The sequence below is a fragment of the Vanessa cardui genome, chromosome 8 (assembly GCF_905220365.1).
Source record: "Vanessa cardui chromosome 8, ilVanCard2.1, whole genome shotgun sequence".
Lineage (NCBI taxonomy): Eukaryota > Metazoa > Arthropoda > Insecta > Lepidoptera > Nymphalidae > Vanessa > Vanessa cardui.
The window spans coordinates 7,685,641-7,711,012 of record NC_061130.1 but is presented as its reverse complement, the minus strand read 5'-3'; the positions used below and the strand labels follow the sequence as shown (position 1 = coordinate 7,711,012).

The following is a 25,372-nucleotide window of genomic DNA, read 5'->3' as shown; positions in this document are numbered from 1 at the left end:
GTATTAGGACAGTTGTTAAAATATAGGGTAGCGTGAAACGGCTTGACTCCGATGATATTGTGCGCTAGCACGCGATCTCGTCGTGTTTGCACTCTGCCATTCCATACATTTAATTCAAATTATTTTTTATTGATTATAATTTGTCCCTAATAGTTATGTCTGTATATAATTAATGATAATCAATGAAGGTAATGTCAGTGAGTCATTAATATTCATCTATGACAACTATAAATATAATATTAATAAGAATTAAAGTTGATTGATTTTCCATTATTTTTAAAAAATAATATTCAATTAGCGTGATTAAATATGATGTTTATATAATTTTATTTATATTATATGGCAATCCGTAATCGTTCGGATGAGCAATAGAGTAAGGCACAAATAGAATTCCAACCATATGGTAAGTAGATCACGATTTCCAATAAAAGGGAAACAAAAGTATATTAATAAATTGACCGATTAATATTGAGTCATTACGGTATTGTGCTGCCCTATCCCAATGGACGAATTTATTAGATTATTACCGGACGAGATCACGCAAACGAAATCGTAAAATTAAAGGAAGTCAATTTGGTTAAATTGAATCCAATTCCATAAATTTCATTCCTATTAAATCAATCAATAAGGATGTACTTTTATTCATGTTGGTATCAAATATCTTATACACTATATTATTAAGACATTATCAATAAAGACATTCGTTTTTGAGTTCAATATAATTATTAATTTATTCTTGTTTCAATTTGTTGCGCTAATTATATAACGTAATCAAATGCTGATTATCTACGGTTGAAATTTTAAATGACTTGAATATTACTGGATATAAGAAAACTATCTGGATAAGTAAGATGTCATGACGCTGAAATCAATTTATTTAAGCGGAACAAAAAACCAATGAATATATCTTGCTCGGTTACGTATTGCAGTTCAAACAATACACTTCGCGTGTACGCTTGTAAGGCCCTCGATGACTATCGTTTTGTGTTATTTAGTTGGCTCGCTCTTTTCTCATCGATATTATAATCGACGGCACTTACAACGCAGATAGCGAAACATACACGTAATAAATTCAAAAGGAAACGTACTCGAAAAAAACCAATCTATCAATATTAGAACACAAAAAATAATGCAAGTCAGTTAATAATCCTGAATCGGCAATCGACAATGGAAATAAAGTCACAGTCACTTTTTTAATAATGGCAACTCAGTTTTCTTTTTTATCGCCACCCTAGGTTCGTTTGACATTTGAACCGGCTGATGACTTAGCCACCATGATTGATCGCTACAATTCTCTAAATAAGCGCAATTTAGCGTTTATTTTACCTTTTATTCACGAATATCTTAATAAAAACTGTAACTGAATCTATTGTTATTTTTTCAAATCAAAATTAATTCATGTACAAATAATATTTTACTCGATGAGTTGTTTTTCAAAACTAACTTCGTCATGAGAATGGTTTTCAAACGATCACTAATAATTTGTTTTTACCATTAACATACAAATTAACTGTTGAATTGTGTCTGGTATTCATTTGTCAATCCGCAATGTCATTCAAATCTTATAGTTGAAAGATGATTACTGTCTACAGTAAAATGGTTTTTAAACGCATATCATAAAGTTCAAATTAAAATTCCTATCTTTAAATATAATGTTTGAAGGCGGTACGAATTTAGTAAAAGCGAATTTAAGACGTAGTTGAAATAATTAAGACTCAAATTTGTATACTATAACAACCGAGATAAAATGTTATGACTGACCGAACACAATTTATCATCAAACCAAGTATCCGCCCAAACCGTAACAAATGTCTTGTAAATAAATCGACCACTAACGTATCGAACATTTCTTCTAAAATTCCTAAAATCTAAACTGACGGACATAAAAAGTACATCAACATATGTCTATTATTATCAAATTTTTAAGGATTGCTTAAATATTTTCGGATTACTTTACGAGTATATTAAAGCAACTAATGCTTTTTTTTATGCAATGGCTATGGAACAATCCTTTTTGGGAAGTAAGATGATACTAGTATGTCTCGTGATTGTAATTACGTACTTTAGATGACTAGCCCTGGGTTTGTGTGTGGCGGTAGAATAACTAAACGGGTACCACACAGACGAGATACAGAAAGTTCTAATATTGGTGTATTTAATACTCAGTAATTATACTATAGCTCGGCTACAGTCTACGGCTACGGTCGGCTACTTGTTAGATAAACGTCAAAATATGAATGAGTGTAAATAGGTCCCATCGTAACAGATAAATTAAGCTTGACAGGTCATAAAATTAGATTGATATGTTCTAGGCTACACGTCCAATTGAAAGTGATATGTCGGGATGTAGGGGGCTAGTCTCTTATTTAAGCCTATTTAATTATTAAAAATAAACTCCCGAGTGTAATAATTGTTTGAATAAAAAATAATACAATTTCTATAAACGTATGATTTTTATTCTACTTTAATTGTCAGATTGTCCTATATTTGGCCCTGGACGTATGTTGGCGTAGAATTAACCAAGATGATAATATATTACACTAAAACTTTTACTTTTATTTTAATAACATTTTATATAAATGATTACTCAATAATTCGTTGCTGAGACACAAGTAAGGCTGTAACGTAACTAAATGGACTTTATTGCACCAAGTACAATACAAATTAGGTTGATATTAAAGGCATAATCTTATAATTCTATAAGGATCATTGAAAACGACGGTACTTACTTGAAATATAGAAACTGGCAATGATCTCAAGGGTCTTGAAATTACAGAGCTCTCAATTAAAATGAAAAATAATTATTTTCCACCCCTTTTGCAAATCTGATTCGCGAAATTAATAATAAATTATAATAATGATTTAATATTGAACTTAATTATAATATATTGTCCGTAACAAATGTATTGTAGTGCATGTATCGGAAGTCATTAGTATTGATAATAAAAAAAAGTTTATGTTTACAATCAGACCATAAAGGTCCTTTGAAAGTAGTTTTGTCTGAGATTATTAGTTTTGCACGACATGCCCGGTTGAATAACCTCCAAACAGTCAATACAGTCACTTTTTACTTTACTTTTTATTCTGATGTAATTTAGGGTAGGTACTAACTATTCTTATTTTTACAACCGTGCCAATCTTCACTAACTATATATTTAGTTAAGTGTACATACTACTAATTACTACTAAATAATTTCGGACCGGAGAAAGTTCTAGAACTACGTTGTAAACTTTACAGTTAAATAATTTCGTAAAAACCGTTACTCAAAAGAAATAAGATTAATTTCTTTTAATATTATAAATGAGTGTCAATTACAATGACTATTTAATTTTACGTCATAAAAACCTATTTTTAAAAGAGTATGCCAATTTCTTACCACACCTGTTCCTAAAACAAACTTTTGACACCATTAGAAACATTTTTCGAGACAAATAATGTTGAATTTATCCTCCCGAGACACTTAATTTTCCGACAGTCGCGATACAACCCTGAAAACAACCCAATTTGAACATTACTTCTTACTTGGATTCAGGTTACAAGTTAAGCTGCTCCTACACTACAGCATTGATAATAAACATATCTTATTCTTTGTTGAAGCGTTTCAAAAAAAAATGTTTCAATAAGCAAAGCTTAATATATTGGTCTCATTGATGTTATTATTACTGTATTTGTAATGTCGGCAAAAAACTCATCAATATTACATTACATTCACTAACATGCATATGAGTACATTTTATTTATACCTAAGTACTAAATAAGCCCGCCTACTGATTCATCGCTTTCATGAATCATTCGTACAATCGTACATCACAATACTTTCATCAATATAGAAATAACTTTGTACTGATTACTATGCAAATCAAGTTAATTTGATTAATGTTATTTATTTAAATCCCTGTTTTAAACATAACTATATTAAATAACTTTAATTTGAAAGGTTGATAATTTAAACTACTAATAATAAAATATTTTCAATCAATAATCATTCTAGTATTCCTGTAATATAAAATTTTTGGGATGTATGTATATGACTATAGTCCATAGACAATATAGACACTTTTATATTTTTATATCTCTGAAATATATTAAAGCATATCTTTCAATGTAGCAGCTGCCTTGTTACCCCTTTGGTATGGTGCCAGAAGAAAATCCTTTTTACTTTTCTTATTTATTACAGTCTAAAGAAATATTATATCCGAATCGTTTAAGTCCTTGCTCCATTCTTGTAATCCTAAGATTAGAATGTTTTTCTACCACTAATTAAAGGGGTAACTTAGAATACAACGATAAATCATTTGCAAATCCTTTTAATTTTATTTTTTTACTTTGTCTGTACGATTGATAAATTGTTCTCGTATAAAATAATTTAATACATTTATTTAGTTACTTAATTAAATAAATAGATGTTATGAAGTAACATTTTACCGAGTACATTACGGGTGAAAAGTATTACCAGTGGATAAGCTTGAGATCTTGAAATGAGAGAGGTATATAGCACAACAGGAGCGATTAGCTGCAGGCATCGACCGAGTGCGTGCTCACGATTTATTTCGCATAGACATTATTAAATATACACTCGCTAAATTTCAATTAAGCGAAATTAAACTTTATTCATTACTATCCAAGGTATTGAATCCTATGACCAGTTACATCGAAGTGCATCAATATATCGAGTTGGTAGTCTGAACAGTTTAAGGAAGATCTTGTCTTAGCTAGGAACCAGTCCGTATTGAATATGATTGCAAACTATAGCCTAGTTCTTAAGTCAAGTTAGCTTATTTATTTATAGTAGAATGCTTGTTAAAATATGGTTGAAAGTAGAAACCAACGGAACATATATATTAATCATTTTTTTTATACTTAAACTAAAAATGAAAAGCATCTTTATTAAAGATAGTTATTATAATACGGAACTGAGAAATAGACATTGATCAACCTATCAACGTTGTAGAGTATTAATGTATGTAAAATAAAAAATGTATGTAAATTAGACATCACGGTGAAAAAAGTTATGCAGTTTGACTCCAGCCATTTTTCTATATAGACGAATATACTTATATCACGCAAACAATTTTATTTTGTTTTTTTCTTTTTTGGGAATGAACATGAAGTAGGTCTGGTATGTAGATATCGATTTAAATTCGTTCCGGATCTTCATTGAATGTAATTAAATAATTTCAGAGCATGATTGTTACTAATCACGTCGTGTTTTATTTTAACTGAGGAGGTTTAATCGGAGGTCAATCTGAAAATGTAATGTAAAAGTATAGTAGTCAATAACGAAAAAAATTATGTTATTTAAAAATTACATAACTTCTAAAGAGTTAATGAATCACTTCGTCTTTATTTTATATATGAAAGTTTTTGCAAGATAAAATAATTTGTAGAGATCAATTCTTGTTTGTGCAGTTTTGATAGCTTGATTTAATATGAAATAAATTTTCATTCAACTGAATATTTAAAAAGATAATAATTAACAAACTGATTAAGAAATAGCTTCTTATTTAACTAATCATGCAAACTTAAATGACACTGAATATGACATAATTCGTTAATATAATTAAGCATGGCATAATAACCAGTGAATTGGCTAAATTAAGATCGAAATGTCCAGCGCATTTTAGTTTGAGATGAATTGACGCCGAAATTACCTGTTAAATAGCCGTTATCAAGTTTATATCTATTAACAAGTTTTATGGAAAACGTTAAAGTAAAAATTAAAAGCGACACAAATTATGCTCATTTATTATTTTAGGATAAACGCGATCGTAACCGCAATATATTTAAATGTTTAGCTAAAACGAAACGAATTTATGCCGACTATCCGTCATAACATAATTTGTTAGTCTGAGTGTGTTTTACTACGCTATTACAAATTGGCCATTTTTATAATCATATATCATAATTTTGCCGCTCACAGTTCCGGTACACATACATCATTCGGACGATATTAAGACATCAAAATATTACCAGGGGAGGGAAAACACTTTGTTTAATTCAGGAAAACGTATGTTATCGTTAAATGTAGTAGCTCGTATCTACGCAAAACTAAACGTTTAATATATGTAGGTATATATATGTACAGCTGTTGGTCATTTGCTATTTCCGAGGTGATTTAATCTATAATTCATTATTTAAGGATATGAAATGACAATTTGATGCTGTTACTGAACTTAGTAATTTCACACATCATCAAAATTGAAAAAAAACGTTTTAACTAAATTTGAAATGCAATAACATATCAAATTAACAGACAATTATATTCATTTTCCGAAAAAAAGTTATAATTATAATGTTATGTTAAAAACTAGTAAACAATGTTGTAAGCTACAAGTCGATCAGTGAAAATTATTAATTAGCGAGCACGAGCGAAACGTCCGAGCAATCCGTCTGAAACGAGGCGAGTGAACTACTATCTAACCGATAAAAAATCGAGCCGACGTAACAATACACTCACCGGCGCCAAGGCGCATGAACGCGAACGTGCATACAGATGCCGCCGACAACGGGATCGCTGGCAAAGCACATAATTCACCAACGGATTATGCTACTTGCTGCTAAACAGCTTTTATGTCCCACGTTAATAAACAAACATGTCGCATTGTGCCTCCATTGCTACCAACGTGTACGTACAAAGTAGATTAACTGAGGCGTGTACGTTACTAATTCGCTGAACATCTCGACACTGTGTATTACACGTTGTTTGATGTTCGATTGACACGAAACTACTTACGAAACTGCACAATAATTAGAACTATTAACGAATGAAGAAATACCTGAGAATTCTGATTGTCTGATAAAGAAGCACGATTGTATGGGATTGCATATTGAAAAAGCATGCAACAGAGATAAGCGTTACATGCTTGAGCGACGTAAAGGCATCGCCAAGGCACTGGTTAATTGCATTTCCTACTGTGTTACTACATGTGCATACCGTGCCTTGCTGCTATTTAGATATGCAGTTTTGTCAGTAATTTTTATAATTTAGTCAATCTTTACTATCTACTATTTAATTCTCACTTATCTTTACTATATATTAATAACTGATTGAGACTTTTCAATATTAATTACAAGAAATGATATCGAGAGTGTACTTGATATGTTACGTAAATCATCAACATTATTCAAACATTATTTAAGAATACTCGTGTACATTCTTGCGTCAGTCGCTGTAGTCTTAGTCATTATTACTTATGTAGGAAATATACATTTAATTTGCGAAAATATGTAATTCTAAGAATAATAATAATAAAACTTATGTCATCATATACGTTAATACAATTGAGGAAAATTTGTTTAAAGATTAGAGATACTAGAGGAAATAGAGAAATCTTCAATTACCTACTATGATTACCTTGTTTCATTCATAATTATTACATGCATTGATTGTCCAAGACAGACTAGGTAACTATGTATGACATAATGTAGTGCACATCATTTTCATACGTTCCGAGGCGCGTTAGTATAAAGACTGTCAATTTCCGCTATCACTATCTCGATACGCTTTAATTTTTAAGAAATAGAAATCTGCAGCCTTATAAGCTAACTACTAGAGCAACAGACAGCCCGGTGTGTAAGGAACTACGGAGGGATAATATTTTCCGTTTTCCTAATGTACTTCAAACACGTTGAACCGCAACCGCCAGCCGCAGTTGGTTACAAAGTAAATTTATGATTTTTGCCACGTTTACATACGCCAATCGTGATGACCGTTAACCACAAATTGTAATGTGAGTTGCGATCAGACCTTGATTAATGTTATGTACCTGTTAGCATTAATACAACGACTATTATGTACTTTTAAAACGTTCAATTTGTACAAAGTTTTACAAATAAGATACTTAACAAACTTATTTATTAATTTGTTGAGATTAATAAAATATTTAAAGCCACGTATATTCTTTTTGAAACTGTTATAAAGACAAAAATATTATGATCGTGTAAATTTCATGCGGTTTCTTTGTCACTAATAAACAATATACCAAGACATAAAAAGCCTATTCATAAATTTTTCCTGTAATGATAAGAATAGATTAGGCCACCGGGATAGCAGGATGCGCAGCTAATCTTGTTTGCTCTTCATTGAGTAAGTGTGTGCTCACTACTTGCTTTAAAATTACTTTACCTTGAGATAACGCACGGTTAATATTAATATATTGTAATAAAAGACTTCCAAATTAAACTAAATTGTAACAAAGAAACTGTTACATAAAAAAAAACAAGTTTTAATGTAAAAATGTTGTTTCATTTCATACTTTATAACATAAATAAAACGGCCAATAGGCAATACAAATTGGCAGTGATATAAATCAAGTTTTTCAACGAGCTTAATGTCTTGAACAGAAATCTAGACCTATTCGCATGTTTACACGCAAGTGAACGATCACTAGAATCGCATAATAGACTGTAGACAAGAAGCAAAACTATTCAGTGGACAATAGAGACATATGATTCGTAACAATGCATATGTATAGGAATTTTAATTGGAAATATGAGTGAATATTGCACTGTTTTGATTAAGTATCTTTTCTACTGTCTTCGTTAGATTCCTACTGAGATATAAATGCTTTATTACCATCAATTTCCATACACTTGCTTACTTAGAACGGTAATTATTAGATTAAACAAATAACCAGAGGTTTGTAACTACTTATCTATCGATCTAAAATAACGTTGAGATGTTGAAATTATTTGAACATTTCATAATGGATTAATTTAAAATTAGAAATATGTTTTCGTGGCAGTAGAAAATTAAAAGAAAATTAACGATGAGTCAATTACACCCCAAAACAAAATGGCGCGGAATGTTCGTCATAAAAAACTGAGCCAAGGGTTGGCAAATTTCTTTCCGGGTCTGTACATTTATTTAATTAATCACATTCTTACAATTGGGGCCCTCCGTCCGAAAGTCCGAATAATTCGAGTTCTTTCTCATCATACATTAATTTGGTAGTGACAGAAAAAAACACATATTATTATTTATTACAAAAAAAATCGAAATATAATTCGTAAATGAAATGCATATTTGAGTTGTAACCAAAAACCAAATTAAAATGCCATATTGGCCAATTTACTAAAAAATATAATGTTTTGATATACAAGTAATATTTAGGAAGGGTTCAAATTACGAGTCACTTTGCAACAATCTCGCTTGTAATTATGTTAGTCTGACAAAAATAGGGGCGCTTGAGTGATATACGCACCAATAGACATGGCTTTGACAAATAAAAAAAATAATATATTCATTAGAACATTATCACCACATCTTATATACTAATATTGTGTAAGGTTCTGTACATGAAAATAATAAAACCGTTATTTTAGTCATTTCGTTGCCTATCTTTATGAACTTTATTATAAAGTTGAAATTTATAGCGTAAAATTCTAAAATGAATTTCAATATTAACAATTGAACATAATCAAAACCTATTACCAAAGTAACCTAGAGTGCTTTCTGTTTTACAAATATAGAATACATTATCAATGTAGAATTATTAGATAGATAAGGATATAGAGTTTTTAAAAAAATCTAAATGTCCTTCACGTATCATTCAAAATATTTAGAACTAAGCAAAGTTGTTGAAAACACGTTCTAAATGTAGGTATCAACTTTCACGTAACGCTCGAGTGTGACTGTATGTATGCTCTATCACTTTCATAGACCTACAACACTCACGGCCAAAAACACACGAAAAATGAAATATAAAATAAAAAACTGCCAAATCATATCGCTGTTACATCTCGAATGGACCTTTTTTATTTCAATTTTCGAGGGTGCGCTAAACGTTCAAGCGAACTCTATTATTCGGTACGTATACCGTTGTGACGTAAGCACATTTGATTCAACAGCCGTTTGTTATTAAATGTAATAATATATATCATAACGTATTCATATCTGCAATCTCAATGGATACGCCAATTTCATTATTACGGGTATGCGAGATTGATATTTGTGCTTTTTACCACATGTTGAGTGCTTCATACATATTTTTTGCATTTCTGTATTGAGTTATAAAACTGAATAAAACATTAGATTATTATCCATTTTTATCTAAACATATTTATGTATAGCTGCAAGTAAAAACTACTACCGGTTCGGAAAAAATATTACAGAGACATAAGAAAAACCGACGAAAATTTTTTCGAACGATTTGTTGTTGCCAAATAATTGCTTACTATTTTTTAACAGCTTTATTTAATAAAACAAAATTTACATATTAAAAATGTAATACTAGTTAATGTATCATACTGAGCAACACCCTCCTCTCCTCTCACAAGAAAATTTAGAGTTTATTTCAATGCGCCGTTGCAATGCAAACCAAAGGATGCATCTGACAGAATTTCATCTGGCATATGCTGATCCTTATGCCATTTTCTCATGAAAACTCAATGCATACAGGCTTGAACGCGCAATTTTCGAATAGGATTCATAAACCTGGACCATTTGTGCTCTCACTGTAATGACGTTATCGAACATCTTAGCCTAGCAGTTACTGTTTATTATTCATTTACAAATTACGTCATTTTCTATTTACCACAAAATGTTTCATTTGCATAATAGCTTTTTTTCCTGCCATTACTATTTACGTTAATATTCTGATTTGTTTGAGCTCGCTGGGGTCGCACGCACAACAAACATAAAGACAATCTGTACGCAGCGACCATTTATGTAAATATAAATCTACGATACACTGCTATTATGAAAATTGTAGATACGAAACGGGAGTGGCTTGTATTTATGTAATTCCTGGGTGCGGTCGCTTCGAAAAATCATTTGATTCCGGCCCCTTTATAATTTGCCCTTCATCTAAAAAAATAATCGTAATAAGTTAATATAGATACATGTAATTAAAATCGCAAATTATAATAAAGCGAAAAAGTTTTTAATCCTCATAGCGTATTATTAATAAGTTCGTGTTTAATCAACAAAACATCAGAAAGCAATGAGCTCTATTAAGAGTCCGATAGAATTTCTCATTTCATTCGTCTTAAGTCGTCAAAAACAAAGTGCGGCCGTCGTCGGTGGTGTTATTAACGCGTCTAAATAATTACAGAGCACATCAATCAGAGGGCATATGCAGATAGAGCGTTTTGTGCGAGTCAGCGCGCACTCGGCCCACTGTGCAACCCTTTCTTTGATATCTATAATGATATTTCGAATGAAATATTAACAAAAAATACTACAAGTGTTTAGAAACACGTGGGAAAATATTATCGAATATAATAAAAGCAAGTTGAAACTGTTAATTTAACCCTGATTCGCTTTTAATTTACGAAAAATATTTTTCCTTATATCTAATTAATAAGTAAGTTACAAGTAAATATTGAATAGTAAAGGAAAACAGTATTAAATATGGAGACTAATGTTTAGACAGACACACAATGATTGGCACAATTCGCCTTGAACGCCACAAATGGCCGCTATTAAAAGAACAATGAGTTTTAATTCTCCAAATCCAATTTCCTTAGGCGCGAACCTGCTACTAACTGGAAATGTAACGCTATAACATTTTAATAAATTAACTTACACGTCCGTTCAGTTCAACAAACAAATGAGCTTTCCAATCAAAGTTAACTCCACGCCACTTAATAAAAATTACTATTTATGTCCATATTTTAGAATATAAAAACTTATTTTGTAATTATATTTAGAATGCTTATCGTCATCTAGCAGTAACTGGACGTATTTATATTTAACGCTTCATAAACTTCATAAGACATGTGCAAAAGTTTAAAAATAGTTTTATAGAATAGTGTATAATGATCTGATCAGCTGTTTCGTAACCATGGAAATAATAATTAGTCTTTTGGCCCTGACAGAGCATTGTGATCTCAGTGGGCCATCGCGCACGCGTCAATATTTGACGGACATCTTCACGTGATCTTACCAATCATCACTGCATTATATTGTCACGACTAAATTCGTTTTTCTATCAACACCGGACGGTAAATACGCATGAGATACTCAACTTTATATCTATTCCAATAGAGTTTACTTTGCCACTAAATATATTGTATAGGTCAACATATATTGGACATCTTACAGATCCGTCTCTGAGAGCAGGCTAATTAAGTTTTTAAAACTATTGAAATTCAATGCTGATTGGCAGATGGCGCTAGCGGCATTTTAAAATAGTTATATGTTCATCAATACGAATATAGTTTCGATTGTTAGTAATTATTTTTGTTTAATGAAAAATATAAGTGAATCATTAAGTGAAATCAAAATTTAAGTTTAAATTACCTATAAGCACTTAAAGAATAATTATTATGCTGTTGAAATGCGCAAATATGTACAACGACATTGCATGGAGAAGTGAAGACTTGTGCGTTGTCACGAACCAGTTTTGTATGCAGCGCCACGTTTGTCAAGGACTGATTTGAGTTGGTACCCTATTTCCATTTTTAAAAGCATATGAGTTTTGCTGTTATATATTCAACGTTAATCTATTAACATAAATTCACTAATCACATAATTCGAGTCATAGACACGATCCGCTATAGAGCGTCAAGCAACAAGCGGGAATTATAAAGAATCCATCAACATCAGCGCAATACCGATCGCGAAATCCGCCATCAATCATAAAACATCAGAAAGGATTAAAATCTACGTTGCACCTTCCGAAGTTCGAGTACCCTTGTTTTTCTCTAACCCGTAAATACTGAGGGGCGTAAGTATAGCCCGGGGGCGGTAAATATTATAGAGGGGGGACGGGTTGTACCCCCGCCCTGAGGGGGCACTATCCCTTATCGCGAGCGTTACCCTCGCGCGCGACCGCTAGACCGCCAAAATGTGGGGCAAATCGATGCCTCTGCCCCATTTTTGTGCATCTGGACCAATATCGATTTTACACTCGTAGTTTAAAATCGATTTTTATAGGTGAGTCTTATCGTATTTAATTATATCTGTATACGTTTCGTTAAAGCAAATTCGCAACATTGATTTATTTTGAATAGAACCACAATATTGACAAGTTTATTACAATTTTACATAAAGAAAATTTGATAACTTTGTGCCACAATGCCGTGAAGTTTACTACATAAGTCGAGACCTATAACATCGTAAGATCACAAACAATGTAATATTAAGCGTGACAACAATAATTATTTCGAATATTTGCATCGTCGGAGTTAAATAATATTATATTGGCCATAAATTAATTTAATCGGTAAGAGATCCATGGCCGGTACCTGCAACTAAGGGATTGCCATTTTATATGACTTTATACAACAATGTTGTGATATTCCGCGCTGCATTCAATGATTAGTTATGATATAAAATGTTGGTTGTAAATCAAAACCATATTATTACCTTTATGCTTAATTAATCTTTTGTTATAAAATATTTTTATTATCTTTGTACAGGTACTTTTACGTCTTATAAATTACGAGTACAGAAATATTAAATAGAAATAGTAACGATATTTTATGATCTAGAAATTTAAAACAGCGTCGGTTGTATATCAAAACTAATATCGCTTACGACGTGTAGTCACTCAAACATATTTTGTTTAAATACTTTTTTTAATATGAATTAATTTTGATAAATCAAAACAAGAGTAATAACATAAAGGCTATAAAACGCAATTTACTATCTTTCAACTTACAACCTCCAGCGTCCACTTGATATTCTACAAAGTTTTTATCGATTCCTTTTTAAATTGTTGCGAATGTTTTATTAGTTTTTATTACGAACCGTATATCAGAGTTTAACGAGGGGCTTAAGTAGCCCTTATCTCATTTCGTTCTTTGTTGTGGACGTTTCGAGTTGTTTGCGAGTTAGTTAACTCGAAGTTTCTATGTAATGAGCACAACTACTAAGTGCGTATATTCAGGAACAGTTCCTCCGTGCAATTACTAACGATACAACTTAGAGTTTCGAGTTATAAATAGTGAGTTTATAAGCTTAATGTAAATATAAAAGTGAGAGTCGGTAGTAAAATCGTCATACCGAGTATTGCGCTGTTTAATGTAGATAAACAAATAAATAACGCTTCACACTCAACGGCTTCCAATAAAAATAGTCTGTGTTGAGCAAACACGAATCACTGAATAAAATATATGCTAATAATCTATACAAGTGGGTGTCGTATATGATTATAACGATCCTACGACTTTTATTTTAAAACAGCTATTTTCCTGGGCCTAAGGTACGTTTTTTTTTTTTTTTTTAATATGGAATCATGTTTTGTTTCAATGAATCATGAGTTTCAAAATGATTAAAAAAAGTTTTACAGTTGTATTTAGTTCTGTAGTTGCATTATTTTTTTCACACGCTTCCAATTTTGTATTTTATTCTTTATCTTTCTTAGTTTTAAAATAATTCTGCTAGATTTTTCTTAACAGAACTTCTTTTCTTCTTTTCTCTTTCAGAACTTTATAAAGCATATACAATTATCAAGTATTTGTGAACATAAAAATTTAATATTAAGTCACACAAATATTTTTTCTATAATATTGATCTATAATGTTTAAATAGTCTCAGACTTCTAGGTAGAGAACTGATATAAAGCTGGCAGACACCTTGCTGTACTATGTTGGTTACTTGAATACAAAATAACCCAAACACAGATAATATATAAATACCAAACAGAGTCGAGATGGCCCAGTGGTTAGAACGCGTGCATCTTAACCGATGATTGCGGGTTCAAACCCAGGCAAGCACCGCTGATTCACGTGCTTAATTTGTCTATATAATTCATCTCGTGCTCAGCGGTGAAGGAAAACATCGTGAGGAAACCTGCATGTGACAAATTTCATAGAAATTCTGCCACATGTGTATTCCACCAACCCGCATTGGAACAGCGTGGTGGAATATGTTCCAAACCCTCTCCTTAATGGAAGAGGAGGCCTTATCTCAGCAGTGGGAAATGTACAGGCTGTTACTTTACTTTACTTTACTTTACCAAACACAGTTACCGCAATTACAAATTACTCCTTATAATACCTACTATCAATTCGCCGCAAACCATATAAATTAAGATGTTATATCCCTTATGGCATTAATTACACTGGCTCACTCCTACTCCAAGCCAGATCACAGCAACACAGATAAGTAGATTTTATTGATGTTTAGAAGAATAACAGATAATTGGGTGCCCACCCACTTAGACTTTCCTCCAAACAAATTGAAATATATTATTATTATTTTATAAAATAAATATAAATATTAAAATCCAAAAGAAATAGTAGAAAACGATATAAACATTAAATTTGTTATTATTTTCCTTGCTGTATTTGGATTCAATCAATGTTCTTTCTGCGATACTGCTTAATATTACATACAGCTAACTTCTTTGCTTATTTTGTGGAAAGCTATTGTATGGTTTCCCTTAATTCAATTATTCAAAGTTATATTCCTAACATTATTAACGTTTCTATACATAACATACATTACAAATGATTAAATTAGGTGGTCAAGAATATTAAGAAATTGTAAAATTTCTTGTGCAATATCAGTAAATTCATTGCTATTGATTCGATAATTGTCACCGATTTATCCATTGCTCGTTACCACAAAATTATGTATACCTATGTATAAATATATCTTTTTTTGCTTCAAATTACGAGTGTGATATATAATTTGAACGTACAATTGTAAAGTAAACGCGATCTCGTTCTCACAGCGAGTGAAGCGAGGCGCGCAAAAACGCCAATTCTCTGTGTTTCCGCCACCTATTGTCTTCATTACAGTCTGCATTAGATTAATAACTGTTGCTATCAAGTAGAGATAGTAAAAACAATCGTAGAAACTCTTTAGTTCATAATACTAACAGAAGAATAAGTTACGACAAAATTTGCTCATGTAATACGGTTTTAGGTTTAAACTTCTATGCTTTATACTATATATACAAAAATAACAGTATTTAAAATGGTCATATTTTTGAGACAATTTATTTCTTCTTTCTTTATTTTTACATTACAAAGTGTATGTATTAGGTAGAGAGAAAATATGTATAAATAGATTTTTTTTAAGATCAATATTAATATAAGAAAATTGAATGATTGAAAATTAATATATTTTACCAACTCTACTTTCTAAGTGAAACGCCATTAAATTCATAATTTTCTAGCATCATTTATATGTCTGCAACAGTTCATCTCATGATAAACGGCAATGACTTCTTCTAACTATAATTAAACATGATTAGAGCTCAACACATGGTGAGCCGCAATTATAAGACGTTACAACGGCTACCGCACTACGTTACATGCCATGCGATCATTTCTAACAGCCATTCAATAACTAGCACGGAAAGCTAATTTTAATGATTCTTACTTTTTTGCAATATTGCTCTTTGATAGATATATTTGCTATGAGCACAAAGAATAAAAACAAACGTCTACGGACACAAGGCGTCAAAGCATAACCCGTGCGACTCTACAAATAAACACGCGAGTTGTGGAATTGCTGTTTGGAAACGTTCTAAATCCATTCAAACCCACAATCATGAATGAAACCGAATGCGAAAGAGATGGCAAAATGGATTCTTAGGTGAAAGAGCGAGACGCAATTTAAATAGTACGCGAAACGGAAATAGAGAGCCCGAGATAATTCCGTCTAGCCGGAGGGATTCCCTCGTGTCACTTGTGTGCGTTTTTCGAACTGTACAAGAGGATTACGAATGTTGGCGTGCGTTTCGACTGTGCACTTGGCTGTGTTCGGAGGGTCCTTTATCGGCGTTCCGATTCGGGTTGTCGGTGTCGGGGATTTCATTCTTTCCGTTCCGTCTGAGGCTCGAGCCGAGTTCCCCAGCTACTTGTTGATCAATCGTAATAAATTGCCTCCATGATATTCCCATTGTGGAACAGTTTGTCGCTTTACTGCCTCCGAGGAAATTACATTTCCTTAAGCTACTTGAGTTTATTTGACGCTTCATTGTTCTTTGAATGACAATTGGGAAGTCGTTGAATGTAACTTTTACAATAATTATTATTGGTTACAATTGTTCGGAATATTGCTATAATGCTATAAAATAAAAAGGGATTTATTAAAGTAATTTTAATAATCATTTTCATTTTTCTTCAAAGAAATAGTTCTTTAAAAAAAACGTTTTACACTATTACATACAAGGTAAAAAGGTTACACGATTTTTAGCATACTTTTTATGAGTATTTATTTTGCTTTGTAGGTAAAATGAACTAAATGTATTTATAGGCATTTACTCCTAGTGATATCTTAAGAATACACCGCGTCAGTACACTTCGTCAAACAATACCGAGATTAATTCGAGCACGTCTTAGACCCAATTCTAGTCGCCCACGTAGAAACGACGCGGCTAACTTAATACGATGAAACTCTCGATTTCTAACATTCGACAGACGTTCAGCATCACGCTTTTACCTTTGATATATTACCTATCGTGCTAAATAATTACACATACCTTTGCTATACGCATACATATTAAAGGATTAAAGTAGTGGGACATTGCGATAACTCAAACGATCAGTGAATAAAACCCAATTATTTTGGGAAAGAAAAGAAAGTAATCTTTGATGTCTACTAAATATAATTTATTATTATAAATTACCAATAAAATTATTCAAGCAATAGTAAAAATGCATCTTTATTTTTTGGGATAATGATTTTACTCATATAGTTTGTATAATAACGGGTCAAAAATATACGTCTAATAAATGCCTATATGAAATGAGTAAATAACCTCAGTTAAAAAATATTTGATATAAATATACATATAATATAAAATAGAACGTATTATTTGAAACAAGCGATTGATATTTACAATTTATTTATTTTCTATATAGGTCCATACAAAATATAAAGTTCACACTATATATCAGAAATCACATAGGTAATTAATAGATTTTACTTATGTCCGTAACATTACATTGATGGTAAGCCGTATAAGTACCGGTGACTGCTAATTCATAATTGAATTTTTTCATCTAAATCCGTGTATTATTTAAAACAAAATTGAAATCGCTCTCAATATGTTTTAATTCAACACTCGTTTAACTTGTTGAATCCAAAAAACTAACGAAACAATTTAATATTATTTTCAAGAATAGGTATGATACGATTCATTGCAAGTTCTCTATAAAAAGAAGTCTACGAGCCAAGTTTGAACTATTTTGGCAAAGTTCACGGCCGCAACGATTATTACTTTGTAATACTTCTATTTGCGTTCGAAAATAAAACATAAAAGACAATAGTTTACCAAAAATTCTTATTTTGGATTTAAAAAAAAATAGAATAGAGAAAAAGTAACTTTCATTTTATAATAATTCAAATCTAATGAAATATGGCAAATATAGCAATAGACTAGCGGATACTTCTTGAAATAATATGGCAGCACGTGTCTGAGACTGCATTGCGGCGTCTTGGCTTAATATTTCAATGAGTACCACCGCTTGGATCTCAGCCAGTCGTGGGTCCCACACCGATCATCATTCATAATACCGTTAACATGTGCCACACACACTTCTAATTTAACTTGCCATTCATTAAATGATCGATTTATTATTAATACAACTGTTTATCTTACAACTTAATGAGATTTTAAACGTGAGATTTTATTTTAAAATATTAATAGGTTACGTTACTGACTTAATACTACTTATGTAGTATTTTTTTTCTATAATAATAAATCAACAGCATATATATAAACATTTTGAAAAAGTCCGTAAGGTATGTATTAATATAAAAATTAAATAAATAAAATGAGATATTAATAGATTGAAGCAACTACCTATATCATTATAAAAAAATAGATAAATCAATTTAATAGGCTCGTAATAAAAACATGTACCGAAAAAACAAACATCGCAATAAATATTCAGCTAATAAACAAGTTAATTATTAAAACTTTCATCAACGATTTCAAAATGTGTAATTTCACGGAAATACTTGTACCCGTCCCGCGCCGACGCGCCGTGGCACCACGGCTCAAACAGTGCCGCCGTTAAAAATCCTTTTTGTATATCTATAATCCTTCCGTCAAATTTCAAAGTTAAAAACTACAGTACGTCAGCGAAGTTCCGTCACACCTACCGGCGCTACAAAGGTAATGACTTAGTTATTTCAGTGCTTTGTTTATTTACAAAATATCACTCCGTTTGAAGGCGGACCATCAAAATGCGTCGTAAAGTTGAAAATTCCATAAAAAGTCGTGTTGATGACCTCCATAATTGAACCTCGCTTTGTACAGCAGAGACAATGGACGGAACCGATGTTTCGAATGTATTGATTAAGATAATACAATTCAATCAAACACCATGTAGGTACCTATTAGGTAAGTTTCAAGTTGATTGATACCTGGGTATCTTATTTCACTCCTTACCCAGTTATATATAAAACATTATTAATGTTAGAGAAAATTTAATTAAAGGTGGCATTCGTTTGATATAATTTGAATTTAAATTTAGTACAATAATTAAACTAGTGACATAGGTGTAACCAATTACATAGAACCAGTTGTAAATAACAGGTACAAATAATAATTCAGATTTGTATAATCTATTCATCAAACAATTTCTACAATAAAAAACCCAGACGGGTACTTTATACCACACGTATTTAATTCAATAATTTCAAAAGAATCTGCACTAAGTAATCGTACTTGGGTTAAAAGAGTTTTGAGTAAGTCAGTCACAATCACAAGTCACACCCGTGGGGTTCCATTCTCGGATCAAGGTAACCTGAGCCTCGTTTATCTGCTGTCGAGCAATTATTGAAGCGTGAAAAGGAACGTCCACCTATTATTATATACGTTTTGTTATGCGGGCGATGCTATAAAATATCGCGTTTCCTAGCACCAGCTCATAACTCGAATAAATACTGACGTGTTTAGTTTTAATTTAGCTTTTTATATTGCTAAATAAAGTTACACATGAACAAATGATATATTGATTAATAGATACCAATCGAAATCATTTAACTACATTTCAATCATTTAAGTCTTTGCCATATCAAATTATTGAATAATAAAAAACGAAGAAATGTTTTTTGTTGCCTGTGCTCTTCAACGGACCAAAACATTTCTATAAAAGTAATGGTAGTAATATAATCCCTAGGTAACAGTTTAACTCACACATTACAGATTTAAATAATTTAAAACCAATAAATAACACTTTAATGAGCTACAGTTAATACCATATTGCAAAAATAAAAAAAAATAACTAAGCCTCTTCCACACGGAGGTAGGTAATACAAAAAAGAAACATGTTATTTGTGAGCGGGGTCTTAGTGGATGGAACCAGTGAAATCGTAATGGCGGAAACATGTCAATACAGATTAGTTTGATTCGACCGCACCGAGATCTGCCTTCATTTTAATCTTATCTGCTAAATAAATACTTTTGTTACTTAACAAACCCTGACGAATCCTTTATTTTAATATAAGTATATCAGTATTTTGTATTCGCTTTGTTGAGTTTTGTTGTTTTCCATTAATACCTACTTTACTTATAAAATGGCAAGTCTGCAATAATATAGAAAGCTAGAACTATTAAAAACAGATTTACTATATGAAAAGTATTTTCAATAATGGATGACAATTTGATGGGATTAGAATACCAATCAAACAAGAAATCAAATTATATCCAGTAGATAACATAAGATATAGATATATATGTATTTTAATTCTGATTACAACTCTACCGCCTAGATAAACAGTAATTAGGATATAAAAGAATGCGTTGAAAAGCTAAAAATGTATAAATATGATAATGCATTGGTGAAGAAAGTAATAAGTCCACAGGTACTAATTATCCAATTAAGATACGGACGACCGAAGATCGATCCGCGAACAGCCAAGCGGAAAGAAACATTCTAGCTAACAAAATACACAGACCACGAAACAATTCATCGGTATATATGAAATATAAGACCTATTTAGTTTTATTGAAATGAATATACGAACAGGATTTAAATTTAAATTTAGAAGGACATTTATAATCGACAAATTTATTAATGATATTTGACTTTAAATAAAAATTATAGAGCTAAAATCAACAACGTGAATGTCTGAAACAAATTAGCTAAATTATGTATCCCCATGAATGGCATACTGAATTATAATAAAAAAATATGAATAAAACAATCATATTAGTAAAAAAAAATCACAACAATGACTTATTTTTATAAAAAGTTATAATGATCCTACTTAGCAAAAATTTACTGTATAAAATGTGTTTATTAATTGCTATATATTTATAACACTTCAAATAACTTTAATTTATTTCTAATTACATATATTATATTTTGTTAAGGTATATTTGTTGTATATTGTATAATTAATTAGTTTATAAAAATAAATATATACAAGACAGGTATCATCGCAACTTCAAAATTACTTTGTTAAATAGATTGATGATACAGATCCTCACATAGTACTTCAGCATTTACCTACTATTAATCCAAAACATAGCTAGTCTACACTAGTAGTATGGAGTACGTTCGAAAATTCTCCTTATTATATCCGAGAACAAAAAGCATCGGCCTTCATTAAGCATCAGCAATAATATTATTTTGTTAAGAGAAAGCAATCCATCTTTCATACAAAAACGTATTTAACTAACCCGATAAAATAACTTATATTATAACAGTTTGACTAGACACTTATAAATTAATTTAACCTTAATATAGGCTCTACTTTTAGTAGGTTAATATGTATTATACAAGATGATTGACAGTGCCGGTAGTGCGCTCATAAATTTCTCCCGGCATCAGGCCAAGCGTTTCTTCGACAATAAACAAACATTGAATAATAAAAAAGTCCAAAGCGTCAATACGAGCGAAAAATTAACTTTTACATCTCCCAAACGCATCGTTACCGCGGACATTACATTTTTAAAATCGCATTCGAGAAAGAAGATATAGGCCTACCGGGCAGCCGGAGCGCGTACAAAACAAGATTTTTTAATCTAACTTTAGCGTTTGTAAAAATTACTATTTAAAAATTTAAACCACGGCCTCTAATTAACAGAGAATTAACCCTTCCGTCGCTGAAGCTCACTTTAATATTTAACCCTGTGGAAATATTTGGCGCGTATTAAAATGTGAAAAATTAATGCGACGCCCGCAACCCTCTCGCCGCCCGGAACACAGCTTTTGTAATACAGCTTAAGGTTAGAGTCATCAAAATTCTTATCGCTCTCTTCCTTCAAGATATTTATTAGATCAAAGACGAAAAAAGAAACATTCACAAATGTGATGTGATGCCGTTTAGCTTTATGCTTGAATATTAAAATTCCGATTTAAGAAATACTTTTCTCAATCAAATAATATATAATTTATTACGTCAGATTAACATTATCTAATATCATGCAGCTAATTAATTCGTTGTGTATTTACTACGATTTTTTTATACGTTTGTCTTAACGGACAGGAAAATAAAAGGAAAAATTTAAAAGTGATATGAATAAAAATCAGATTGTAAAAACAAAATAGTTGTCTAGTAAAATAAACAACACGCCACTAAAACCAAAAACAAAATAGGAGTAGAAGCGCTTAAATTAAATCGATACCGAGTAGAGACCTGAGAAATCCAATAAAAATAAATAAAATACTTTAAATCTATGGACGGTTTCATAAATGAAACGTACCTTGCCGTAGTGCAGTCGCGGTAGAGCACGTCGAAATCTTTACAGGACAACAACTTGCAGCGGTTGACGCCTGGCTGGATGGCACCCAGCCCACGCAAGATGCGCACCTGTTCCACATTGCACACCAGTGGCACTATGTCCAGTCTTTTTAGCTTCGTATACACTGTGTGCAGCCCACCCACCAGGTGCTTGAGAAACAGTTCAAAGGCCTGCGGCAAGCATAACATCGTGTCACCCTGAATGATGAAGGCGGCGACCTTCTGTCCGCGGTAGTCGACCAATTTGCACTCGTTGGCGGACGGGTCGGACGTTGAGATCGGCGGTGGGCTTCCGTAACGCGGCGGACCATGATGGTGCGCCGCTGCCATCAGCTCGAGTGGCGAGTGGTGCATCATTTGCAAGGAACCCAACAGGCCTAGTCCTGGCGGTGGCAACGGCAATCTCGGCGCTAGCAGCTGCGGCGGGCTAACAGCACGAGCTGGTGACGCTACTTTTACCCTCGGCGAGCCCCCGGATGAGCCACTCACTTCGCTCGCGGTCGACGCTGAGTCCACGGCGGACTCCATCTTCATCAGTTCTGTCTACACACGCATCACACGCCCGTCGCGCGCGGTGTTTCGCGCAACAATAAATAAAAAGCCGGAGCGAAACGAGGGCGCGGCCGCGTGCGCGCGCCCGCCCCGGCACTAGTGTGTTATTGGTCCACCGACGGCTCGGATGGGCTGGGATTGGTTGACGACGTCGCCGCGTTGTTTCCGCCCTTTTTTCCGTTGCGTTGCGAACGCGCGAAGAAACGTTTCTGTTTCTTTTGGGTGGCGAGCGGTGCGGCGGTGCGGTGCGGCGCGGCCACACCGGGGGTGTATTGATAAGAATGTCACCAGCAATCAATATGAGCCGGGATGCCGCCGCGGAAGCGTCGCAACTCGCCCGCGGCCCACGCAACTCTAATTGCACGCGTTCTCTCCACTTCTTGTTCTGTATAAAAACATTTACAGATATTTATTTCTTTATTCCTATTTAAGCTAACCTAAATATTAAGATACTAAGAAACAATATGATATACTTATGAAAATTACAAACATAAGTGTTGAGACTCAATGTTAATTTACATTATGATAATGATATTTTTCTTAAATATAGAGGTTAATTATAATAAATAAAAATGCAATAGGTTTTTTACTGTGAGATAGAGTCGGTAGGTTCGCGCTGCTCACTCGGCTTGTAAATCAGTGTAGGTCGTTATTTAATATCGGGGTCAGGGTCACAGAAGGTTATTAACTTACTTCGAGTCTTACTAAGTCTGCTTATACGCGGAGTAGTCATCACGAATCGATAAATAACCTTTATTATACATTTAAAGAATTCATTACTGAGTGTTAAATCAATACGACTTACCTACTATATACGTATTATGATATTTAATTCCAAATATCTGGATTTAAATTAAAGCTTATTCTTTGTCAATAAACTCATTTAAATTTTAGTTAAAAGTTGAATTTGGTATAAATAGACATTTAATAAGATATCATTTCAAATATTACAATATTTGAACGCGTTAATTACCTACTTTTTTTGTTTTGACTCGAATCAATCGAATAAAATAGTTTTTGAAGTAATTTGACCTTCAACAATGTGATCTTAAATGTACCTACGTATATATAATTACACCGGCTCTACTTTTTTAATTTGAAGACAATGATTCGATATTTTTAGGAGGTAGAATAAATTTCAGCTGGGTGGTTACCTAACCTACCCAGAAGGTACAAAGTACCTAATATAAATTGAGCAATTGTAGAAACACCTAGGTATTAAGGATTTGCTTATAATTTTTTTTAAATCGTAATTTATTTTAATATCCAATAATAAATCGTTATTTTATTAAGTAAAATATATTTTTATAAATAAACATGTCAATCTGTTGTCATAGAAAATATATACCTACTTGAATCTAGGTAATATAATTTAATGTCTAACTTTAGTCTTAAGTCCATTATTGCAAAATAATTTTGATTTAACTTCAAGAATATATCTATCTAAATACTTACCACTAATATCATAAATGCGTAATTGTACGTCTGTTTATCAAACCATAACAAAAGACAGACGGATTTTAAGACATTTATCATAAAAGTATGTGCAGGTAAAAAAAACAGTATTAACTTAAACCTAATTGACGTACATGCTACTTACTTTACATTTTAATTATTTAATTTAGTATAAAAAAATATTAATTACGTGGTTTTAATTAATAAAACATAACAGTAAGCTAAGTCTACTTTCCTATATATATAGGTAGTTAGGTAGTCCCTAATCATATGTGTGAATAAAAACATCGCGTGATCATTTTCAACCTATGATACATGCTGGTTCATTTGGGATTTAATTTAATCTGATTAACACATTTGCTACGTATATATCCCAAGGAAATAGAAAATAAAAACTCATTACAACCTTGAATACATTCCATTTCTCGCTATTACTATGATTTTAAATTGATCACATCTTTTAGTAATTGTCGATGATATAATATGATAACGACAGTCGAGATGGCCCAGTGGTTAGAACGCGTGCATCTTAACCGATGATTGCGGGTTCAAACCCAGGCAAGCACCGCTGATTCATGTGCATAATTTGTCTTTATAATTCATCTCGTACTCGGCGTTGAAGAAAACATCGTGAGGAAACCTGCATGTGACAAATTTCATAGAAATTCTGCCACATGTGTATTCCACCAACCCGCATTGGAACAGCGTAGTGGAATATGTTCCAATCCTTCTCCTCCAAGGGAGAGGAGGCCTTTAGAGCT

At 32.2% G+C, this 25,372-nt stretch overlaps 1 protein-coding gene across 6 annotated transcripts in view; it reads right to left on the bottom strand.

Annotated features, from left to right (window-relative positions):
- The window catches only part of LOC124532061 (dachshund homolog 2), a 128,322-nt gene extending 105,142 nt beyond the window's left edge, over positions 1 to 23,180 (bottom strand). For all 6 annotated transcript variants that reach the window (XM_047106692.1, XM_047106693.1, XM_047106694.1 and 3 more), the window contains exon 1: positions 22,567 to 23,180. In XM_047106692.1, coding sequence (XP_046962648.1) covers positions 22,567 to 23,138 — 572 coding nt within the window. In that variant the 5' untranslated portion in view covers positions 23,139 to 23,180. The remainder of the gene's footprint in view (positions 1 to 22,566) is intronic.
- Positions 23,181 to 25,372: the final 2,192 nt, after the last annotated feature.